General features: G+C 39.4%; 1 protein-coding gene across 1 annotated transcript in view; it reads right to left on the bottom strand.

Moving 5' to 3' along the window:
* Positions 1 to 1843: 1843 nt before the first annotated feature.
* Positions 1844 to 19420, bottom strand: part of ptpn4a (protein tyrosine phosphatase non-receptor type 4a) — a 78685-nt gene continuing 61108 nt past the window's right edge. Inside the window, exons 12-27 of the mRNA XM_089002649.1 lie at positions 19122 to 19294; positions 18623 to 18691; positions 18415 to 18549; positions 17869 to 18030; positions 15841 to 16000; positions 14037 to 14120; positions 13716 to 13772; positions 13430 to 13586; positions 11855 to 12021; positions 11668 to 11758; positions 11478 to 11539; positions 11108 to 11254; positions 10356 to 10484; positions 8293 to 8441; positions 7852 to 7987; positions 1844 to 7778 (exon numbers count right to left, since the gene is read on the bottom strand). Coding sequence (XP_088858775.1) covers positions 7431 to 7778; positions 7852 to 7987; positions 8293 to 8441; positions 10356 to 10484; positions 11108 to 11254; positions 11478 to 11539; positions 11668 to 11758; positions 11855 to 12021; positions 13430 to 13586; positions 13716 to 13772; positions 14037 to 14120; positions 15841 to 16000; positions 17869 to 18030; positions 18415 to 18549; positions 18623 to 18691; positions 19122 to 19294 — 2226 coding nt within the window. The 3' untranslated portion in view covers positions 1844 to 7430. The remainder of the gene's footprint in view (positions 7779 to 7851; positions 7988 to 8292; positions 8442 to 10355; positions 10485 to 11107; positions 11255 to 11477; positions 11540 to 11667; positions 11759 to 11854; positions 12022 to 13429; positions 13587 to 13715; positions 13773 to 14036; positions 14121 to 15840; positions 16001 to 17868; positions 18031 to 18414; positions 18550 to 18622; positions 18692 to 19121; positions 19295 to 19420) is intronic.

Below are 19420 nucleotides of genomic sequence, written 5' to 3'. Positions count from 1 at the left end.
TTTTGTCACAAGGATCATGGACCTCTCTTGAACAAACACTTCAAAAGACATGAGATATTGTGGTTACAAAAGTGTGTACATGTTCATATTATTCATTCATTATGTAGGCGGGGGACACCCTGAATCCGTAGCTAGCCAATCGCAGGGCACACAGAAACGAACAACCATTTGTGCTCACACTCACACCTAGGTCAATTTGGAGTGGTCATTCAGCCTGCCATGCATGTTTTTAGAATGTGGGAGGAAACCGAATGACCCAGAGGAAACCCACGAAGGGTCGGGGGGGGGGGGGGCATGCAAACTCCACGATCAAATTGAAAAATGATGTAAAATGGGAATCAACACACACCCGCCACAATTTAAAGGTCATCTGCACATCCATGTGAACTCCAGTTGCTCTAGGAAGCTTTTGGCGACATGCCAGATCAGACTTATTTAAAAGGAAAACCGACACCATTTTTTGTTTCTTAACTGACATCAGGAAAACGTTTTATATCATCTAAAATACCCAAAACACGCAGGTTGGTATTTTTATTCAAATGCAAAACACCAATAAAAATGATTTAAAGTGTCCAAAATTTGCAAAAAAATTGAGCTGCGAATTGGGCATTTTCAGAAAGTCCCGCCCCCAGTTCGTGACGTCACGCTAAGACGTCTTGCCTTGCTCGAGAATCAAAACAATGGCTTCAGATTCGGAGAATATGCTTTCTTGTTACGCATCCAGTCATGAATATGATTCAAATAGTTCTGAAGAGGAAAGTATAAATGTTTGCAATCGATGAAATAAGGTCTTCCGGGTTATTTTGAGGGATCAAGACTGATGTGTAGTGTCACAGAAAATGCAGAAGATGGTGCCAGAGCTCCGTTGGAAATAGGTGTATGTTTCAGCTTGGAATTTTTGTCAACGAATATCAAAGAGTTGTCTCGGTGTAACATACAACGATTCACCATTGCGTTATTTATGTGTTTTCCTTCATCAACACGGATCAACACGAAGTTTTCAGACCAAACAAAGTCCCACAAAATGCATTGAGGTGATGCAAGGTATGTCCTTTCTCAGTCAGGGTTTTCCTTCAGTGACATAGGGTGAGGACTTGTCACCAACTCAAAAACAACACTTCCGGAATATTCAGCGTGACTCTTAAAACGTAAAATATAGCTATATGCGGAGAATTATTATTTGTAAAATAGAAGTCATTTGAAGCGATTTTACAAATTATGGTCACAACCTGTCCGGAGACGTCGGTTGTCCTTTAAAGTACAATAGAAAGAATTATGAAGCATTCTAAATAGCAGCCCGTGCTAGCACCAGACATTCAGGCTTCTGTGAGAAAGTTAAAATAAATGCAGGAAAACTGTTTTAGAACAGCTGAACTTGATTTGGGGTTCATCAGAGGCACTTTAAATGGTGTCAGGCACATGCAAACACATGAAATTTGAACAGGTATGTGTCGACCTTTTAGAACCACTGGAGATATGAATAACAATCAGCAATAGCGATAAAATAAAGTGCTCATTGGATCATCTTTTCCTCCCTTATGCAGTGTGTAAATCTGAAGCGACATTACCATGCTTTGACAGACAAGCTTTAATTGTTCACAATCAAGCTTATAGACACATTCAAAGCACCAGTAAAACCAGAAATCCAGTCAAAAAGAAACAAAACATTTGTACGACTCACACAAAAAAAGCTTCATTTAAAATATAAGGAAAAACATTGTCTCTGAGTTGTATAGCATACATACTCGCCGGTTGAAATTGTGTCAAGTCAAATCAAGAAGTTTGGAAGTCAGTACGAGTTGTGGAACAATTGAATCATTCAGAGGAAAGCAACAACAAAATACACAATTGATTTTCCCTTTTATTTTAAAGATGTTTTTTTTATGTACAACATTGTATTTACAGGGTCTAGCATTATTTACACAAAATTAACAAGTGGCACTGTGTAGTCAGAAGTTCATTTTTTCCCCCCTACTCATGTTAAAAAAAAAACTAAACATATTTTCCCCCTTTTCAGCAGCACTATTTGCCACTTAGCATTCTACAAAGTGCTATCCTTTACCAAGATGTTTTATTTTTGAAAAAAAAAAAAAAAAAAAACAGTTGACCCTTCCCATTTTAAAACCTCTAAAACTACCATGATTCATTACCCCAAATTTACTAATTACAGGTCATAAACAAAAAAATTCAGTTATACAGCTCCTAGATAGATGTCTGGAAGAGTTGTACACACTCGCAGCGATTTTATTATCTTGGTAAAACGTCATTAAAGTTTTATTCCTGTTTGTCTCGCCAAAGCTGTACTTACAAGGCTTAAAAAAAGTCGTTTTAAACTATATAAAATGTAAAAAAATACCAACTGAATGCAAAGTTAGTTGGAAGGGACACAGAGTGATTGTAGTGTGGTTCTTTTGAAGAAAAAAAAAAGCTTGAAGATGTGGAGAAACAAACGCACAGTTCCACTGCTGCAGCACAAAACGTGGAGGGAACAATACATAACGTGGAGGAGGATGGACGACATGTGCTGTGAAAGCCAAATGCGTTTTGGAGGACTAAACTTCTTGATTAGGGACAAATTAATGAGGCATACAAGAGTGGGCTCAGGTCAATTTGAACATAAGCTGGTTTTCTCAGAACAGACTAAAACAATAACAATAATCATGTCCAAGAGGGAAAAGCTTTTATGGCACCATGTTTCATTCCAGTTTAAAAGACAAGCAGGCTTAGAACAGACAGCTCCAAATATTCAGAAGAGAACAAGAAGTTACACAGCTGCATCACAATAAACTAGAATATGGTGAAAAAATATATTTTCAGTAGCTCTATTCAAAAGTGACGCTGACATCATACTGTATTCGTTGTACTAAGTTCATCCTGTCTACTTGATATCTAATTTTAAGCAGACACTCTGACGAAGGCGGAAGTAGTCGCCGAAACATGTCAGGTATTTGAACACCTACACTGTCTGTAAGTAAAGAATCTGTTTAAAATTAAAATCATACTGTATTGTTGCTAATCTAGGAACACGTGGGAAAATACGGCGCTTCCTAATTCTGTTAAAACGATGAAATCTGTGAAGTCCCGCATATTCATAGTTTGGCATTTGCAGGATTGTTTGGGGTTAACTAACTTCTTCCTCCGTTATTTGATGACAAGTAAACGCATTGCTTTGTTGCCATCTTGTGGTATATTGGTGTCAAGGAACTATGTTAATGTGAGTTGATGATCTTAAATTACCGGTGCACAGTGTTTTGGCATTATTTTATGGTATTTTGGTGCCATGGACTTATGCCGGAGTGAGTTGAGGAGCTTCATTAAGACAAAAGATGTGCTTTGGCACGACAGTGAGACCTCAACTTACAAACTTCAAATTTATGAAAATTAAACCTTATAATAAGCACTATTTTCATAATACACACCCACCACGGCTGGCGGAGTGATCTTCGGCGGAAGCACACGACCGAACAGCACCAGAGGTTAAGTTACCAACAATCCTTATGGAAGGTGACTCTCCTTCCATAAGCCATCAACAACCATCAAAAAGGTAAATAAAACTTTATTTTACAGCACAGTTTATTTCTTTAATTACAGTCATGTAATGCGCCTCTCTTTCCAAACAGCAATTCCCTTTGACCTTCGACCTCCAATGCCATTCCATCAAGCCATAAATGACCATCACAAATGTAAATAAAGTGACTTCATGATACAATGCAGTGTATTTCTTTCATTACAATAGCACATTTATTATACATAGATTTAGGTATGTTGTGTGTAGTTTTAAGGCTTATTTAGTTGAAAAGTATATTTTATGGAAACCCGGGAACGGATTATTCCCATTTTAATGGTTTCCTATTGGATTTTTTTTTTGGAGATACACACTTTTCGCCTTACACACTCTGTCTGGGAACCAATTTAGTTCGTAAGTTGAGGTCTCACTGTATTTTGGTGCCAAAGGAACAGTTTCGAGTTGGTTCAGATTTTCATTTAGATATAACTAAGTGCTGCCTTGCCACCATTTTGTGGCACCCAAGGGCAATTACAAACTTTTTTTTAAGGAGGGGGGTGAGAATGTATTTACTGTTTTTACGATTCACAAAAGGTTTTGATCCCTTGAGCAGTGGTTCACTGTACTTGGGCTTTTGTGAGATATAAGATTTCATAACAGGTGGCGCTATGATTGACATTTCAGGTGGCGCTATGATTGACATTTGTCAATCAATGACGTTTCATTTCATATCACAAAAAAAGATTAACTGGAGCTCATATTGTGCAGACTGCAGACAACTTCAGAGCAGTGTGACACTAACATATTTACTTTGGTAATATACTTCAGAATTTCTAGGAATTAGATATTACTTTCAGAAACAGCTGGATCCCCCCAAAAAATATTATAGCTGTGTATTACAATGCATGGTGAAATTCGTGTGATGCTAAATTTTCAAGGTCAAACTGGTACAAACAAAAAATGAAAATATCTCATACAATCTGAAGTGCTAGAAACAAAAGTAGATTTATTAAAGGACAACCGACGTCACTTTTTTGTTTCCTAACTGACATCAGAAAAACATTTTATAGCATCTAAAATACCCAAAATACGCAGTATGATATTTTTATTCAAATGCAAAACACCAATTAAAATAACTCAAAGTGTCCAAAATCTGCAAAAGAATTTAGCTGCCAATTGGGCATTTTCAGAAAGTCCCGCCCCTAGTTCGTAACGTCACGCCAAGACGTCTTGCATTGCTGGAGAATCAAATCAATGGCTTCAGATTCGGAGAATATGCTTTCTTGTTACACATCCAGTTATGAATATGATTCAAATAATTCTGAAGAGGAAAGCATACATGTTTGTAATCGATTAAAGAATTTATTCCGTGCCATTTTGAGGCAACATTGGGGGGAAATGTCTCACCCAAAAAGAGGCAGAAATTGGCCACCAAGCTGTTTCCACAGGTTGATAAATTCCTTACATGGAGCTTGGACACCCTCTTCTGGCTCTTTCTGGTGCAACACGAGGTTTTCAGACCAAACAAGCATTAACATGATGGAAGGACTGCTACAATGTGTCCTTTTTTTCAGTCAGGGGCGTTCCTTCAGTGACGTCACGTACGGACTCGTCACCAACTCAAAAACAACAAGACTTCCGGAATATTCAGCACGGGTCTTAAAACGTAAAATATAGCTATATGTGGTGGAGTCTTTGTAAAATACGCTCAGTAGAAGTCATTTGAAGCCATTTTACAAATTATGGACACAACCTGTCCGGAGATGTCGGTTGTCCTTTAAATCAGTGTGAAAAATATACATAGACATCTTGGTTAAAATTTGCTGTTGACAAATGTAAATGACAGATTCATCAATTGTGAAAAAAAAGTCGTTACCTCTAAAAGCCAATAATCTACAGCGAATCCAGGGATCAATAATAGTGAGGAATCGGTATTGAGCACTCTCACTCACGGATCATCTGTATTGGAAGTGGCAGCATAAAACCATGATTGGAACACCCTCAATTACAACTAGCAAAAAGTGTCACGTATGCTTCCCTGTGTGTCTCTGTATATCTGACAACCTTGATTTATATTTGTAGATAGATTATGAAAACTCACATTCTCCACAAATTCTAATTTATTGAGATGCAACCAAGAGAAGGACTGAAATGAGAATTTTTGAAACCAAACTCATCCAGTCACCGACGAATGCGATGGAAATGTACACACCATACAGCTATAGACAATGTTAAATTTCAAGAAAAACAAAAATAAAATGAATAACAATGTGTTAAATAAGTTAAAAGTCCAAGCTGGGATTGATCACTTGAGAAGGTGAGGACTCAAACTGCCATTCAATGAGCTTTAAAATCAAGTACCTTGAAATGATGGTGTACCATAAATAATATTTTTTTAAAGTGCTGCATGTTACGAATAATACAAATCCAAGGGATTGAATATGTGAAGATTTTTCTGTTTGTTTCCAATAGTGTGACATGTTTGTTTTTCAGGCTTCTATTAGTATAGATTTACCAAATGTTTCCACTCAGTGGGGAAGAGGAGACTCTTGAGAACAATCCATATATTCCAAGGGGTCTTCAAATTGATCTCCTAAAATTTTTTGCTTTTGCCTAAATCTTCTTCTTTTCCTTTCGTCTTTTCCCTTCAAGGGGTCGCCACAGCAAATCAGTGTCCTCCATCTTTAGAGGTTTGATCCGCATATTTGTTTTGGCCAAGCTTTTACGTCGGAGGCCCTTCCTGACACAACCCTCTGTATTTATCCGGGCTTGGGACCGGCACAAGAAGACATATGTCCCTTTGTGGCTACAGAACAAGAAACTCGCTCAGTAAAAGGCTCCCAAATGCAAATGGTAATAATAATAATAATGCATTTCATTTATAAGCGCCTTTCAAAACTCTCAAGAACACTTTACAGAAATGCCTAGAATGAGAGAATGCAATAACACATCTCCAGAACCCATGTTTAAAATTGGCCATTTGGGTTTAAAGCAGCCATTTTTAGCATAAAACGACTCAAATTCCTATTGGGGAATTTGCCAAATGAGTCCCAGTTGGAAAATGCTCCACCAACCGGAAAACATTTCGTGTGAAGAGAGAATGTTGTCAACGTTTGATCAATTTGGAGGTGAAATAAAGTGGTGTGAGATCCAATTTAATTGATTTCAAGTGATTAGTGCACATAAGTTCAAAAAATAAGTGAAGGCAGTAAAACTGTTAATCTTCTTTATGCCGTGTGATGTGTGCCAACGCAAAGCCATGAACTAAAGTCACCGTGGTAAATGTTCCTCCCAATGGCCATATGTCAGTCTGAAAAAAAGAAAGGTGATCAAGATCAAAACAATAAATTAATGTGTGCCGCTTTTCCATACTCACCAATCAAACGATTAACAAACCAGTCAAGAGGGATAAGACTGCTAGACCGAGAAAGCATGATGTTCTCGACCGGTACAAAAGATACAACTCATTTTGTTCAGTGGACAATGTTTGACACAAAATAAAACACAATAAATACTCTTTCCGAGGGGAATAAAAAGATAAAAGGTTTATCTTTGTATCATATTAAAATAAAAAAGGCTGGTCTTTCAGGCAGACTCACTCACAAAGGGGACAGCTTTCCATCCATGGGACAGCCCATCCCCTCGTACGTATGGCACAAAAGCAACTCTGCATCCACAAGTCTGTAAGTTTTGTGTGTGTGTGTGTGTGTGTGTGTGTGTGTGTGTGTGTGTGTGTGTGTGTGTGTGTGTGTGTGTTGAACACACTAAAGTCTGTAATGGTACCTAATCAACATCGCAGAATTGCTTCTTGAATTAGAACCTGTCAATGCATTTCCTGTTTGTTGTCTATTTGTTCTTCCCATTTTTGTGATTCTAAAGTGCAACAGTGCTTTTGTTCTCATCTCCTGCTTCCTCTGATAAAGTGTTACGGATCATCAGGATCAGGTTCAGGGTTGACGCTGGTCTCGCTGGTGGCGCTGGTGGCACTGGCGATGCTGGGCTCCTCCAATTCCTCCTCTGTTACTTCGCCCACATCAAGCACCTCCACCTCTTCGTCGTCATCGTCCTCCTCCTCATCATCATCCAGACCTCCTTCCAGCAGCTCTACCACAGCTGTTGCTTCCTCCCCTATGTATGCCTTCTCCTCTAGATTCTCCTCCCCCCCTTCTCCATCAACCTTCTCTGGGAGCTGGTAGACGGCAGGCGAGAGCGGTCGGACCAGGCCCTCGTCGTAGACTTTCAGAATGGCCTCACACACAAAGCGGTATTGACTCTGGTGGAGACGAAGACAGATGTGTTCAAGTCGTTTGGTGAAGCAAGATTGAAAAACAGGTGTGTTCACATACAGGTGTCTGGATCATCATGGCTCTCTGGTCTCTCATGGTCCGGACGATTTCCAGAGGGTAAACCGGTTGGCCGCACTCCATGAGACACAACGCCGTTTCCATGGTGATCAGAACACCCGTCCGACCAATTCCAGCACTAGGAAAAATCAGGAAGTAAGAAGTTTTATCTTATAGGTCCCAAAAGGGAACCAGAGGACAGATTCAAACTGTCTATCCAAGTCGCAAACCCAAATTAATCTCAGATACATTAAATCGGCAGGTCAACGCATCGACTCGGCAATTATGGGAAAAATTATCTTATCATTTGTTTTAGCATTAAGAATATGGATGACATATCTGCTGGGAAGATGAAGTATTAATGTGCCAATTTGTGTATGTTCAAAAAAGCAATACATCTTGTGTCTGGGGCGTAAGTCTGCCATATTATATGATCCTTCATACCTGCAGTGTACCACCACTGGCTGGTCCTGTCCGGTCCTTTTGCTCCGAACCAAAGCAACAAAGTCCAAGAAATCAGTGGAGTCATCAGGGACGCCATGGTCGGGCCAAGCCAGGTACTGGATTTGGGTCAGCTCTCTCTGCTGCTCACTCTGAAAATGCATCAAAAGTCACATTGCCACCTTTCTGAAAATTGTATTTTATTCATCATCTCGTCTAAAATATATGGCCTCCACAATATCAACAACAACATCGTCGGGGATTTGTGGTCAATTTTACTGAGACAGAAAAACACTGTTAGCGATTTGAAACCTTATTGTCAACTGTAAGTCATGATGTGTGGCGGAATCTAAATGGGTGTAAAATCTGCCAAGTAGAAAACAGAAGAAAACGAAAGAAAGTCTTCCAGATATCACACCCATATATACAAATGCTAATTTTTCACATGTGATCTGACCATGAGAAGAAAATCATTGGAATTTCAGCTTCAAGAGAAAAATCAAAGCATTTTTGAAGGGTGGATGTTTGTGCAGCAAGATGGACGAGTGCTTGGCACGTCTGCCTCATAGTTCAGAGATTTGGGGTTGGAGTTGGCATGTTCTCCACTTAGCTTCAATGGTTAATGTTGTTGCTAATCCGGCTTCCTCCCACTTTCCAAAAACATGCAAGTCTGATTTTTAAAGATTCTAAATTCATCAATACTGTAAGTGCGATTGTGACTATCAATGGTTATCTACTGTATTATACTCTGCAAATGAGTTACAGCGTGGCCGTGGTGTACCCTACCCTCTTGGCCCTAAGTAAAGTACATTTTGTGGCATCAGAGACAAATACTATCGCTATTGTTCCCTGATTTCGCATAGATACAGGTAACATCCGACTTATAATAAATATAATAATAATAATAAAAATATAATAAAATGAAGGCTTTTGGGTGTGCCTTATACACCGGAAAATACAGTAATTGTGATCATTGTTGTTCTGATAGCCATGATGTGAAATCAATCACAATACTGTTTCATGTTTTCCTATTGCAAACACTGATTTGGTGTAGACGTCTTGTGCTGCCCAACACGGCAACATGCTCACTATGGCAATCATTTGGCAGACATGTTGCTTTTGACACCAATTTATTTTGAAACGTTATGCTATGTAGCAAATGGTCAAGGAGGTCAACTAGACACAGGCATTCACACAAACAAAGAATCACACAGCTAAACATAACAACATACTCACAAAAATGGAACTCTGTTATTATTGTTTCCTGCGGCAAAGACAATGACTATAGTCTCTCATTTGAAAGAATGCAAAATAACCACGATGACTAAACAGCAAACTAAACCAAACTTATTGTCTCCCTTTCTGCTTTTCATCTTGCGATTTCACTCCTCTTCTCTGTTTTTGTTCTTTTGCATGAATCTGACTGACGGAAGGGTGGTTGGGTTGTCATGGTAACCAGATCTCAATACGTCGTCCACATGCGGGAGCTAGAAAAAGAAACAGCCCACACCGCTTACTATGCCAATACACCTCCTCTGGATCATCGGCTGTTCATTCTTCCCGAAACGCTGCCCGCTCTCTCGCGCCATGTCTTCTCTCTAATCTCCCCTGCTGCTTTTCATCTTCTAGCTCTTTTGTTCTTCAATCGGGCCGTAATGGGTGCATAAACACTAATGCCATATCTTGCTCAGGGCGTTCCATATCATTAAAAATGTTAACATTTGGAATTGATTCTGAATCCTGTTTCAGAGTTCATTTATATTTAATGTCAGAATTAGCACCTTTTGAGAGTTCATTTGCAACGGCGAAGACATAATTCCAATTCACAAATAAGTCAGAAGGTGATATTGTCTGTTATTAACCTATACTCACTCAATAGTAATACCATTGTCACAGTAAATATTTGTACGGTCAACACTTCCACGCCATGACAGTAAATCAATAAAATGAAAATAATTTTTGTTGACATTCCCTCCATCAAAACCAAGAGGATACTGATAACCGTGCTAATTTTAATCACTGACATGAAACGTTCAGGGGGCTTCATCTTTGCATTTTTGTCTTACCTGTAAATGCACGAGGGTCATTTCCCGGACTAGAAAAGCTGAATTGCCCTCCTCGTTGTGGCATGTAACGGTGAAGTCACCGTAGGGAGTGCTGCTGTCTGGATTGGGCCAGTACTGGTGGCACTTTACCTATAACCGACAAAAAGGACGTTGTAAATAGAGAGGCACATGGAAGTTACCCGGTCTTTGCAGGTGGAATTCTCCAATTCCTGAGTAATACACACAGTTGAAGAAATTAAGTAAAATTCATTCAGTCATTGCCTTCTTAATTGTTTTTAAAAGGAGCTACATAAAACCTGATCAAACTAACAACATATTTCATTTTAAATCAATAAAAATCAAGGCCAACCAACGTAAATCCAAATATTTATATTAGTGTCAGTTACATTAGCAGACCAGTTGAACATGAATATGTTATTTCCAATATATCAAATAATCCCATTAGATTTTCCTCATTTAATAATCCATTTATGTTGACGAGCAAGCTTTCAGACAGGCTCTAACTAAAATTGGCCAGCACAACCAAGATGATTTCCACTGGAATTTATAAGATCTCTCTTCAGGACTGAATGAGTACATGTCAAAGTCCCCAAATGAGAAAGGTAGACAAATAACTCGAAAGGAATTAAATGGAAAAGGTCTAAAAAATTAAGTACCATGCTAAAAATCCTCAAGATTGACAAATGTAATTCTTATCATATCTAGAAAGGAAATCAACGACTGCTGATTTTCAATGAAAACTCTTAACATACCCGTCCCCTCTCAACCTGCGTTGTGAGCATAACCACCATAGAAGAACCCTGCTCCCAGGTCATTTGCCAAAAGTCAGGGCAGGTGTTGGGCAAAGGACCCTGGCAAGCTATGTATCGATTTATGAGACTGGAGGCGGGAATCTCCATCTGCACACACAAGGATTAAAATACAGCAGTTATTTATTTAGATCGTATCTACAGTGGATGTTATTTTCAGCTTGCAGGGCACAAATAAATTGTTTGGTTATGCTTGATGGGTGCTTTGTTTGCTTTTGAAAAATGTATCACGGAAAATAAGACCTGAACCTTTTGACACAACGAAGAACTGTAAATCTGCAAACAAATCAGATGAAGGACAATCAAAACTTACATTGATGTAATTTGCATTAATGTAGTCATCCGTGCTTTTCAGAATCACCCGCGTGGCATCATCTTCAGAGGGAACGAGACACGGAAAAGACCAAAACCAACACAATGAATAATGACATCAAGTGCATCATACCTAACAGAATATCTATTTTGGAGTATTTAGGTGTAAATCTTGTCTGGTAATCACGTACAGGGTGATATGTCTCTGTAACGATTTTTGGAAACGTTCTGAGGTAATTTGGCACACAGCATGGTCATCCCTGGCCTCTTCCTGTAGAGTTGCTGTAAGAACAATAGTAAGTTGAGGCCCATCGAATCACTTAATATTTTTTGTAATACTACATATTTGAAAATTATTATTTGTGCATTTGAACTCACGTCAAACTGAGCCAATATGGCTCCATTACTCAGGCCATCCTTTAGGGCAACCATTGAGTCCCTCAGAGCATGCTGATCTAGCTGGCTGGGGTCCTGAGGGGACTTCTCTGGGATGTACTGAAAATCTGGTTCAGAATCCACCTTTTCTTCGACCACATCATAGATGGCTGGACAGCAAAAAGAGACAAGCGTTTGTTTCCATTAATTTCATGTTTGTCAAGAGATGACCATCTTCACTGGTGGTGAAGATGACTTGCGCGCGAGTTTGATTACATACAGTTATGTTCACACACAGACATATCATGGGCATGAATAACATTAAATTGCGGGTTTTATTAATTCATTTATGTGTAAATCAACATTTATCATTAGCGCATCACTAAATGCTGTGGAATTTTCCAATGAACAGAGTGCTGGTCAAGCTGATGGTGCTTCATGAAAATGCTTGTCATGGTGGCAAAGACAAAGTTGCACGCCCTCATGTAAACCACTTACTAAAAGATTTAAGTATGTAAATATTTCTGTTTGTATAATTTTGTTTTTGTGGGTTGGAAAGAAAACCGTCCCTGAAAGTCTAACGTGTGCCCTCAATTCTTTATAGAGGCCCAGGGTGTAATTCATGTAATAAACTAGCTAAATAATTAACATACCAAAATATGTGAAAACAACTGACCACTCCTGTCCGTACATCGACATAGTTGAGATGATGTTGTTACCAAGGTAATGACAATTTTTAAAATGACACAGCAATCGGCTTTGATGTACAACTAGATGTAAATCCCCATTTGTCCCACTTAACGCCAAGCATTCCAATGATTCATCATCTTCAAACACTCTCCGAAGATGGTGGAGGAATTCTTTGATGAGGTGAATACAAATAGCTTAGATGTCAGAGTATGACGACAAATGTATCTGAAGACAAATGTATGAAAGACGCATAATTAAGAACATTCAAACCCAGAAACCAGTTGAATTTGCATTTATTTCCATTATCTTCTTCCTCATCTGTTTACATATAAAGCAAAGGAAGCTAAACCAAATATTAAACAAATATTAGGGTGTTACTGGTATCCTTGGATACAATGCATTTATCTTTGAACCTGTTATACATATCATGCCAGATAAATGTTGAATATGGATATTGCCCTACAACTATTTTCTGCATGCACCCACATCACTGGGTCTTGCTAGAGGGCACCTTGACAGGAATGAGGATGCTGACCAGCATTCTTACTTTATAAGTACTGGCTGAAATGTAGTGTCAGATAGAAAACGAGATATTATTTGAAGTGCTGGATAAACCTGCCATCGTCCGTTTAAGTGCAAAAAATATTTACGTTTCTCCATATTACCTGGTCATTCTACTCATTTTTTTCAATAAATAATTAAATGACTAATTACATTCATCTAGCCATCCATCTACTCTGCCTTGCATCAATCCATCCACTCTCAAACGCATCGCTGGGGTGAGTTCGCAGGGGCAACAGCTTTAGCAGAGAAGCCCAGACATTTCTCAATTGGCTGCTGTCGCCAGTGAATAAATCTGCTGAGGGATCAACAATGTCAACATCTTACCATTTGGCCGGACAAGTAGGATGAGCTCTCCAGAGTGGCTCTCACAACTCGCCTTGATGAACATGACAACCTGGTCGTGGGTGTGGTCCGAGATGTCCCGTCCATTAATTAAGACTACCTGGTCACCCTCATTCAGCCGCGGCACACATAGGTCTGCCTGAATCACCAACAAGATCCACCAAAAGGGTCAAATGGCAGGTTTGTGGAGATAATGTACATTTTGAATTACCATATGCTGAAACAAGGTCCTGACTGAATGACTACAAAGCAGTTGATGTTCACTTACTGATGTTCCAGGAGCAACTCTGGACACAATGATTGGCATCTTCTGGTCAGCTCCACCCTGGTAGCACATATACACACACAGGCACTCAGGGAAACTTGGTCAACTTCTGAAATCATTCTTACAATTCTAAAAAATACTGTACTGTGGAAATAGAAATGTGCCATTGCAGCGTGTTCTACCGGAAACAAATTCCTTGTGTGTTCTACATACTTGGCAATAAAGATGATTCTGATTCTGATAAACATTAAGACGGGGAAACAATACATATGCATAGGACAGTTAATAAAATGCTCCATTGAACATTTTCTTTCTTTTTTTTACCTTAACATTGAAGCCGAAACGTCCATGTTCATCAGGTCTCATCTTGATCAAGACCAGATTGTCATGTGGGACAACTCCATTTAGCTGAAGGAACAAGTAAAAAAAACATTAAACATAATTTATCCCATTTTCTGACAACTGAGTACAATTAAAGAGTGCTGAGAAAAGGAACATTTTGTCTCAGCAGACCCTCTCCAGTCAGATATGATCCAAGAGTAATAGACTCATTAAACTTAAACTGTAGAGTCAATATCACAATAGGGTGCCTTTGAGAAATGCCTAATGGTCAATCTTCCAAACCTACTTGCTACTTTTAAGAAGTATAAATTAAGTGCAAGCAGACAATTTTAAGGATGACAGCAAAATATGTAAACTTGCTGACAGGGTGAACGGTTTTGGCCGGTGTTAGCGTTGTATGACGACACGAAGCTTCATTTAATAATATTGAGCTTGCAAGCTGACTGGGTACTGTTGAGCAAATATACATAATCAGTGTCTGAAATAACGTCTGCCTGGACGCCCGGCGCGTACAACTTTTACGTCTCTGCCTGGGTGGCCGTCAACTTCTTAAAGAAAAAAATATATGAACCTGTTATATATATATATATATATATATATATATATATATATATATATATATATATATGCATCTTCTGGGGCTGAGGTTCTGTGCATATAGTTTGGAAAACGATATGCAAATGAACGACCTTATAACGCTCGGGAAAGTCCGAAGCACGAAGCAGGCTTCTGATTGGCTGCCACATCGAGTATGCAAATTGCCAAACGAACCGGTTTTCCTTCAGCGATCGGTATTCTGTGAAATTTTAACCCGGATCCTTTCACAAAACGGTTCGTCCAGCCATCAACCACACACGATATCACCATCGTACTAGAACGCGAATACTTTCATTCATCAAAACCGAAAATGAAACGTATACAAACCGGTTCGTTTGGCAATTTGCATACTTGGCACGGCAGCCAATCAGAAGCCAGCTTTGTGCCTCCGGACTTTACCGAGCACTATTAGGTCGTGCATTTGCATATCATTTTCTAAGGTAGACGCACAAAACCTCAGAAATAGAAGAAAGATTCAAAAGAAGCTAACTAAATTTATGACGCTACAAAACGTAAACGTACATTATCCCGTGACTGTAAAGTGTCCTTGAGAGTTTTGAAAGGCGCTTAAAAAAAGGAGTGTTCACGTGGCTTGTAGCAGACAACGGAACGCAAACATTGCATTGTGCACCATGACAGTGTATGGACAAACAACAACTGGAGCAAAATCTTCAGGAAGGGATATTTGCCATAAACTAAGCAAGAGAGCATTTGTGGTAGGTACATCCCTAATTAAAAAAAATAATTAATGCTTTGCAAAATGTTTTTTTTTTTTTCTTCGATTAGTCGTCTTATTGTGTTTCAAGTTGTGAAAAATGGGGGAGGCAACTTTATGGCCGGGCAGGCAACTTTTCAGAGTTGTCTGCCCTGGTGTCCGCTAACTTTTAGTCATGAGTTTCAGACACTGGCATAATACAATACCACATTTCTGAATGGTTTCTATATTTACAGAAAAATGTAGGTGACAATTATAAGTGTGGATAACATGCAACGAGACGCATATGATGATATGATGAATGATGAAAATATGATGAAAACTATGAAACAAAAGTGCAAGGCGTGCTGGACTGGTTGCCAGTCAATCACAGAGCAAACAGAGATAAGGAACCATTCACATTCACATTCCCCCATGCGGGGCAATTTAGTGCTTTCAATTAATTGCATTTTGGATTATCCAGACCAGACTGACCGTGGTCTTGTCAGTGTTGGCAGGAACGTCATACATCTCGTTGAGGTGGTTGTCCAAGAGGCTCTGCTGCGAGTGGGCCTGGATAATCTGGCTCAGGGTTTTCCTGCTCAGCTGCTTTGGGGGGAGAGCTGGAGGTTGACTGTCTACCCCATCAGGAGAACTGTGAAAAGAAAGAAGGACAATTTATACAGTATATTCAAATTCTACTAGTCCTGTACAAAGTGAAGCAAGCATTAAATTAAAAACAGATACAAATGGAAAAACAGGAAAAGATCAACTGGGAGGAAAAAGTTCCCAAGAGGCAGAGAGGCCTGATAGCACGTTCCCCGTCACAATGAATTTATTTCAATGAAATGTGCTTTCACAGGGAAAGAAAACACCAGACGTGAATGCAAAAGGTTCACCAGGTAATGCTGTTGTACACGGTCAAATGTGTGTGTTTGTGAGTATGTTTATGTGTGCATGATCTTCCTTGGCCGTAGGTGAAATCAAACATTATTGCCTGTGTTTTGACTGATGTTATGGGTGCCACTTGTGTGTCTGTCACGCACAGACGCGCACACACACACACCCGTGCACACACGCACACATGCACGCAAACACACACACGCAAACACACACACACACCGACTTGACATACTTCCTGCTTTAAACAAGGTCAGCAAGACAGCAGACTGATAAAATCGAATACTTGTACAAACCTTTGGAGTCAGGTACAAGAGCTACCACAGGTGTCAAAGTCAAGGCCCGCGGGCCAAATTCGAGAGGAAACCATAACTACAATGTGGCCCGCGGCAAAAAATGACTTTGACACCCCTGCCCTAAACCATACTAAAAATGCTTTTTCCTCTTTTGGCCAAGTAAAATGAGAACGAGAGAGGCCAAGAATAATAGTGGTATTTATCAATGCTAACTTGTTTCCACAAAAACTTTCCAAATCATTGGTGAATGGATGAATGAATGAATGAATTGTACTCAAATGTATAACAGTTGTGATAAAAGAGCAAATGCGTAGCAGCCTAAAATGAAAGGTAACCGCAGATCATAAGTGCTGCCTGACAATGAGAAGACAGGTGATTGTGTCATCATTTTGGCTCGGAAACAAACGAATGACATCTATTTGGCAACTGTGTGTGCGCTTATTGCTTTGAAGGCAACAGAATATATCACAACTACAGTCAATATTTGCAGCTTTGTGTAAAGAGGAAAGGAGAAAAATAAGCTTGGAAAGAAATGACTATCTAACAGCACAACATAATTGATAAAGATCAATACAATAGCCCTTTCACAACAGCTGAACTTTAACAACAGAACACATGACAAAACATCAAAAATAAAACAATTGTAACAACTATTCCTCAATACGCCTGGTTGCTAGAAGCGGTTATAGACATAAAAGGAAAAACACCGAAGTGGTTCATAAATTGTTTGAACTCATGATCATGTAGTTTCTAAATTTGTAGTAATTAGCCAAGTAGGATACTAAGCAGAAAGCGGACTCAAGAAATGCGAACATAGGTATATTGAACACTGTCAATCATGTTGTCGCTACTATGAAAAGGTTTTGCAGACTAGTAAAATAATTTACTAGGCAGTCTATATTGGTTAAGAACAATAAAATACGGCGACAACATTCGCCGATTCCTGATAGTGCCGCTGTTATTCAACCCACTCCGCCCTCCTCACTCACTATAGGCACATTTTATGAGAGTTTTTACAAAGGGTTTGTCTTTCCAAAGGTTTCAGCTACAGTAAGTGTCACTCAAAGAGTCTGTGAACTACAGGGAGAGGCCACAGATATGAGCGGACCAAAAAAAAGTAAACTCGGCAGAGCAGTCAGACAGAGTGGCACTACAAAAGATGAGTAGAATTTAACCACAAATTATAGGGGCAGCTATTTTTATATGGAAGACAGAACTGAAATCTTTTGCATTGCTGCGAAATCCAAGTTAGCTCTGAAATGAGCGGCAAATGTGGGGGGGAAGCTTTAGGAGTGACCTAACTTTTGTAGAATGGTAGGATACTTACGGCGTGGAGTCCAAGCTTATACTGTTGGCCTGCGTGGAGGAGGCCGACTTGTGATTCGAAGAGAAGACGGGCAAGCTTGGCGACGTGTGGATCACATGGTCAACCAGGTGGCCGACAGACGAAGGGCGTAGCCGCGTGCCCTCTTGTGTGAACAGGGAATTCCTTAGAAACAAACACAAAGATTTTGAGATTCCAACGCAAAGACTGTCTTTGTGGCCAAAAATGAATGACCATTTTGGAGAAATGTGTTCCAACTGCACATTTTTCTAGTTTTGATTATAAGATCTGAATATTTATCAAAATAGAAACCAGAGTAGATGAAAATATTTGCAACAAGAATATACTTTTTGCATAATAATATGCTTGGAATTCAACAGCTACTTACTAAAAAATAGGGGAGAACTTATAGTAAGTCCAATTAAAAATGAGGAAATCATTGTTAATCATTAATGAAACAGTTCATTTAAACCCAGATAGATAGATTAACCATCAGCAACAAAATACACACTATGGGTGTTTCAAATAAAGGCTAAAATTTGTGCGCACTGATTAGGCGTCCCAGGTGGTGAGCGAGTTGGCAGGCTCTGAGTCTCCAGTCTTTCATCTGATAGGCTGTTCCTGCTCACTGTCTCCCAATCAGTACCCCCCAACAACTTCCTGGCCAGAGGTTTGCTAGGAGATCTGTACAAAAAAGCAAGAACTTCAGCTGCAAATAAAATTTAACAAAGCCAAACTTTGAGGACAGGGTAAGTACCTCGCAAATACTCTGTCCTTGATGCATTTCTCCTTGCCATACTGTACAGATTGCACCTCCGTTCTCCCGCTATGTGGAACAATAACAAACGGTAGAATATCAGCCAATGTATATAACTTAAAAAAAATCTGGTTATTTGATAGCCTTCAAGTCTTATCAAATTATGCTACTAAGGTACACCAAGTGGCGTAGGTCTTCAGAAAATGTATTTACCGCCAATTATTTCAAATGGAATGTTTTAGACAAAACATCAAACCAAACATCTTCTTCAAGTTGAAAATCCCATTTCAGGTTATCCATGAATAATTTATCTGCGGTATTTTGGGGGAAGGTAGCATGCAAGGTGCCCACGAGCCATCTAGTGTAGTCCATAAAAATGAAGTGAAACAACTATGTGTCTCTCAAATAATACATGTACACTTCCATTTGTCAAAACCCTGCCGTGAAGTCAACATGCTTGAGATTATTCGTGTGTTGAATGTCTCTTGCACCTTCATACCAGTAACGAAACTTTGAGCCCAGAGTGAAGTAATGGGAAAAGAAATTCTTCTGTAGTGGGATGGGTCGTTCGAGGCGGAAGAAGGTGTGGTGCTCCACACAGGCCTTCCACAAGTTCTTACAGGCCCGGTAGTTCACCATGTTGAAACCAAGTAGCGTCTCTCGGGTCTCGGTCTGTGTGGAAGTAAAAGATGGAGACAGTTCTAAGAATAATAGATATATGGGATGGTGATTCAGACAAAGGACCATGTCCACTATTTGGCCAATTAGACAAAGTGTGACCAAGTCTTAAAGGACAAC

Source organism: Hippocampus bargibanti, linkage group LG08, assembly GCF_051943395.1.
Source record: "Hippocampus bargibanti isolate YZ-2025 linkage group LG08, ASM5194339v1, whole genome shotgun sequence".
Lineage (NCBI taxonomy): Eukaryota > Metazoa > Chordata > Actinopteri > Syngnathiformes > Syngnathidae > Hippocampus > Hippocampus bargibanti.
The sequence above is the reverse complement of the archived record's forward strand: the minus strand, read 5'-3'. Positions and strand labels throughout refer to the sequence as shown.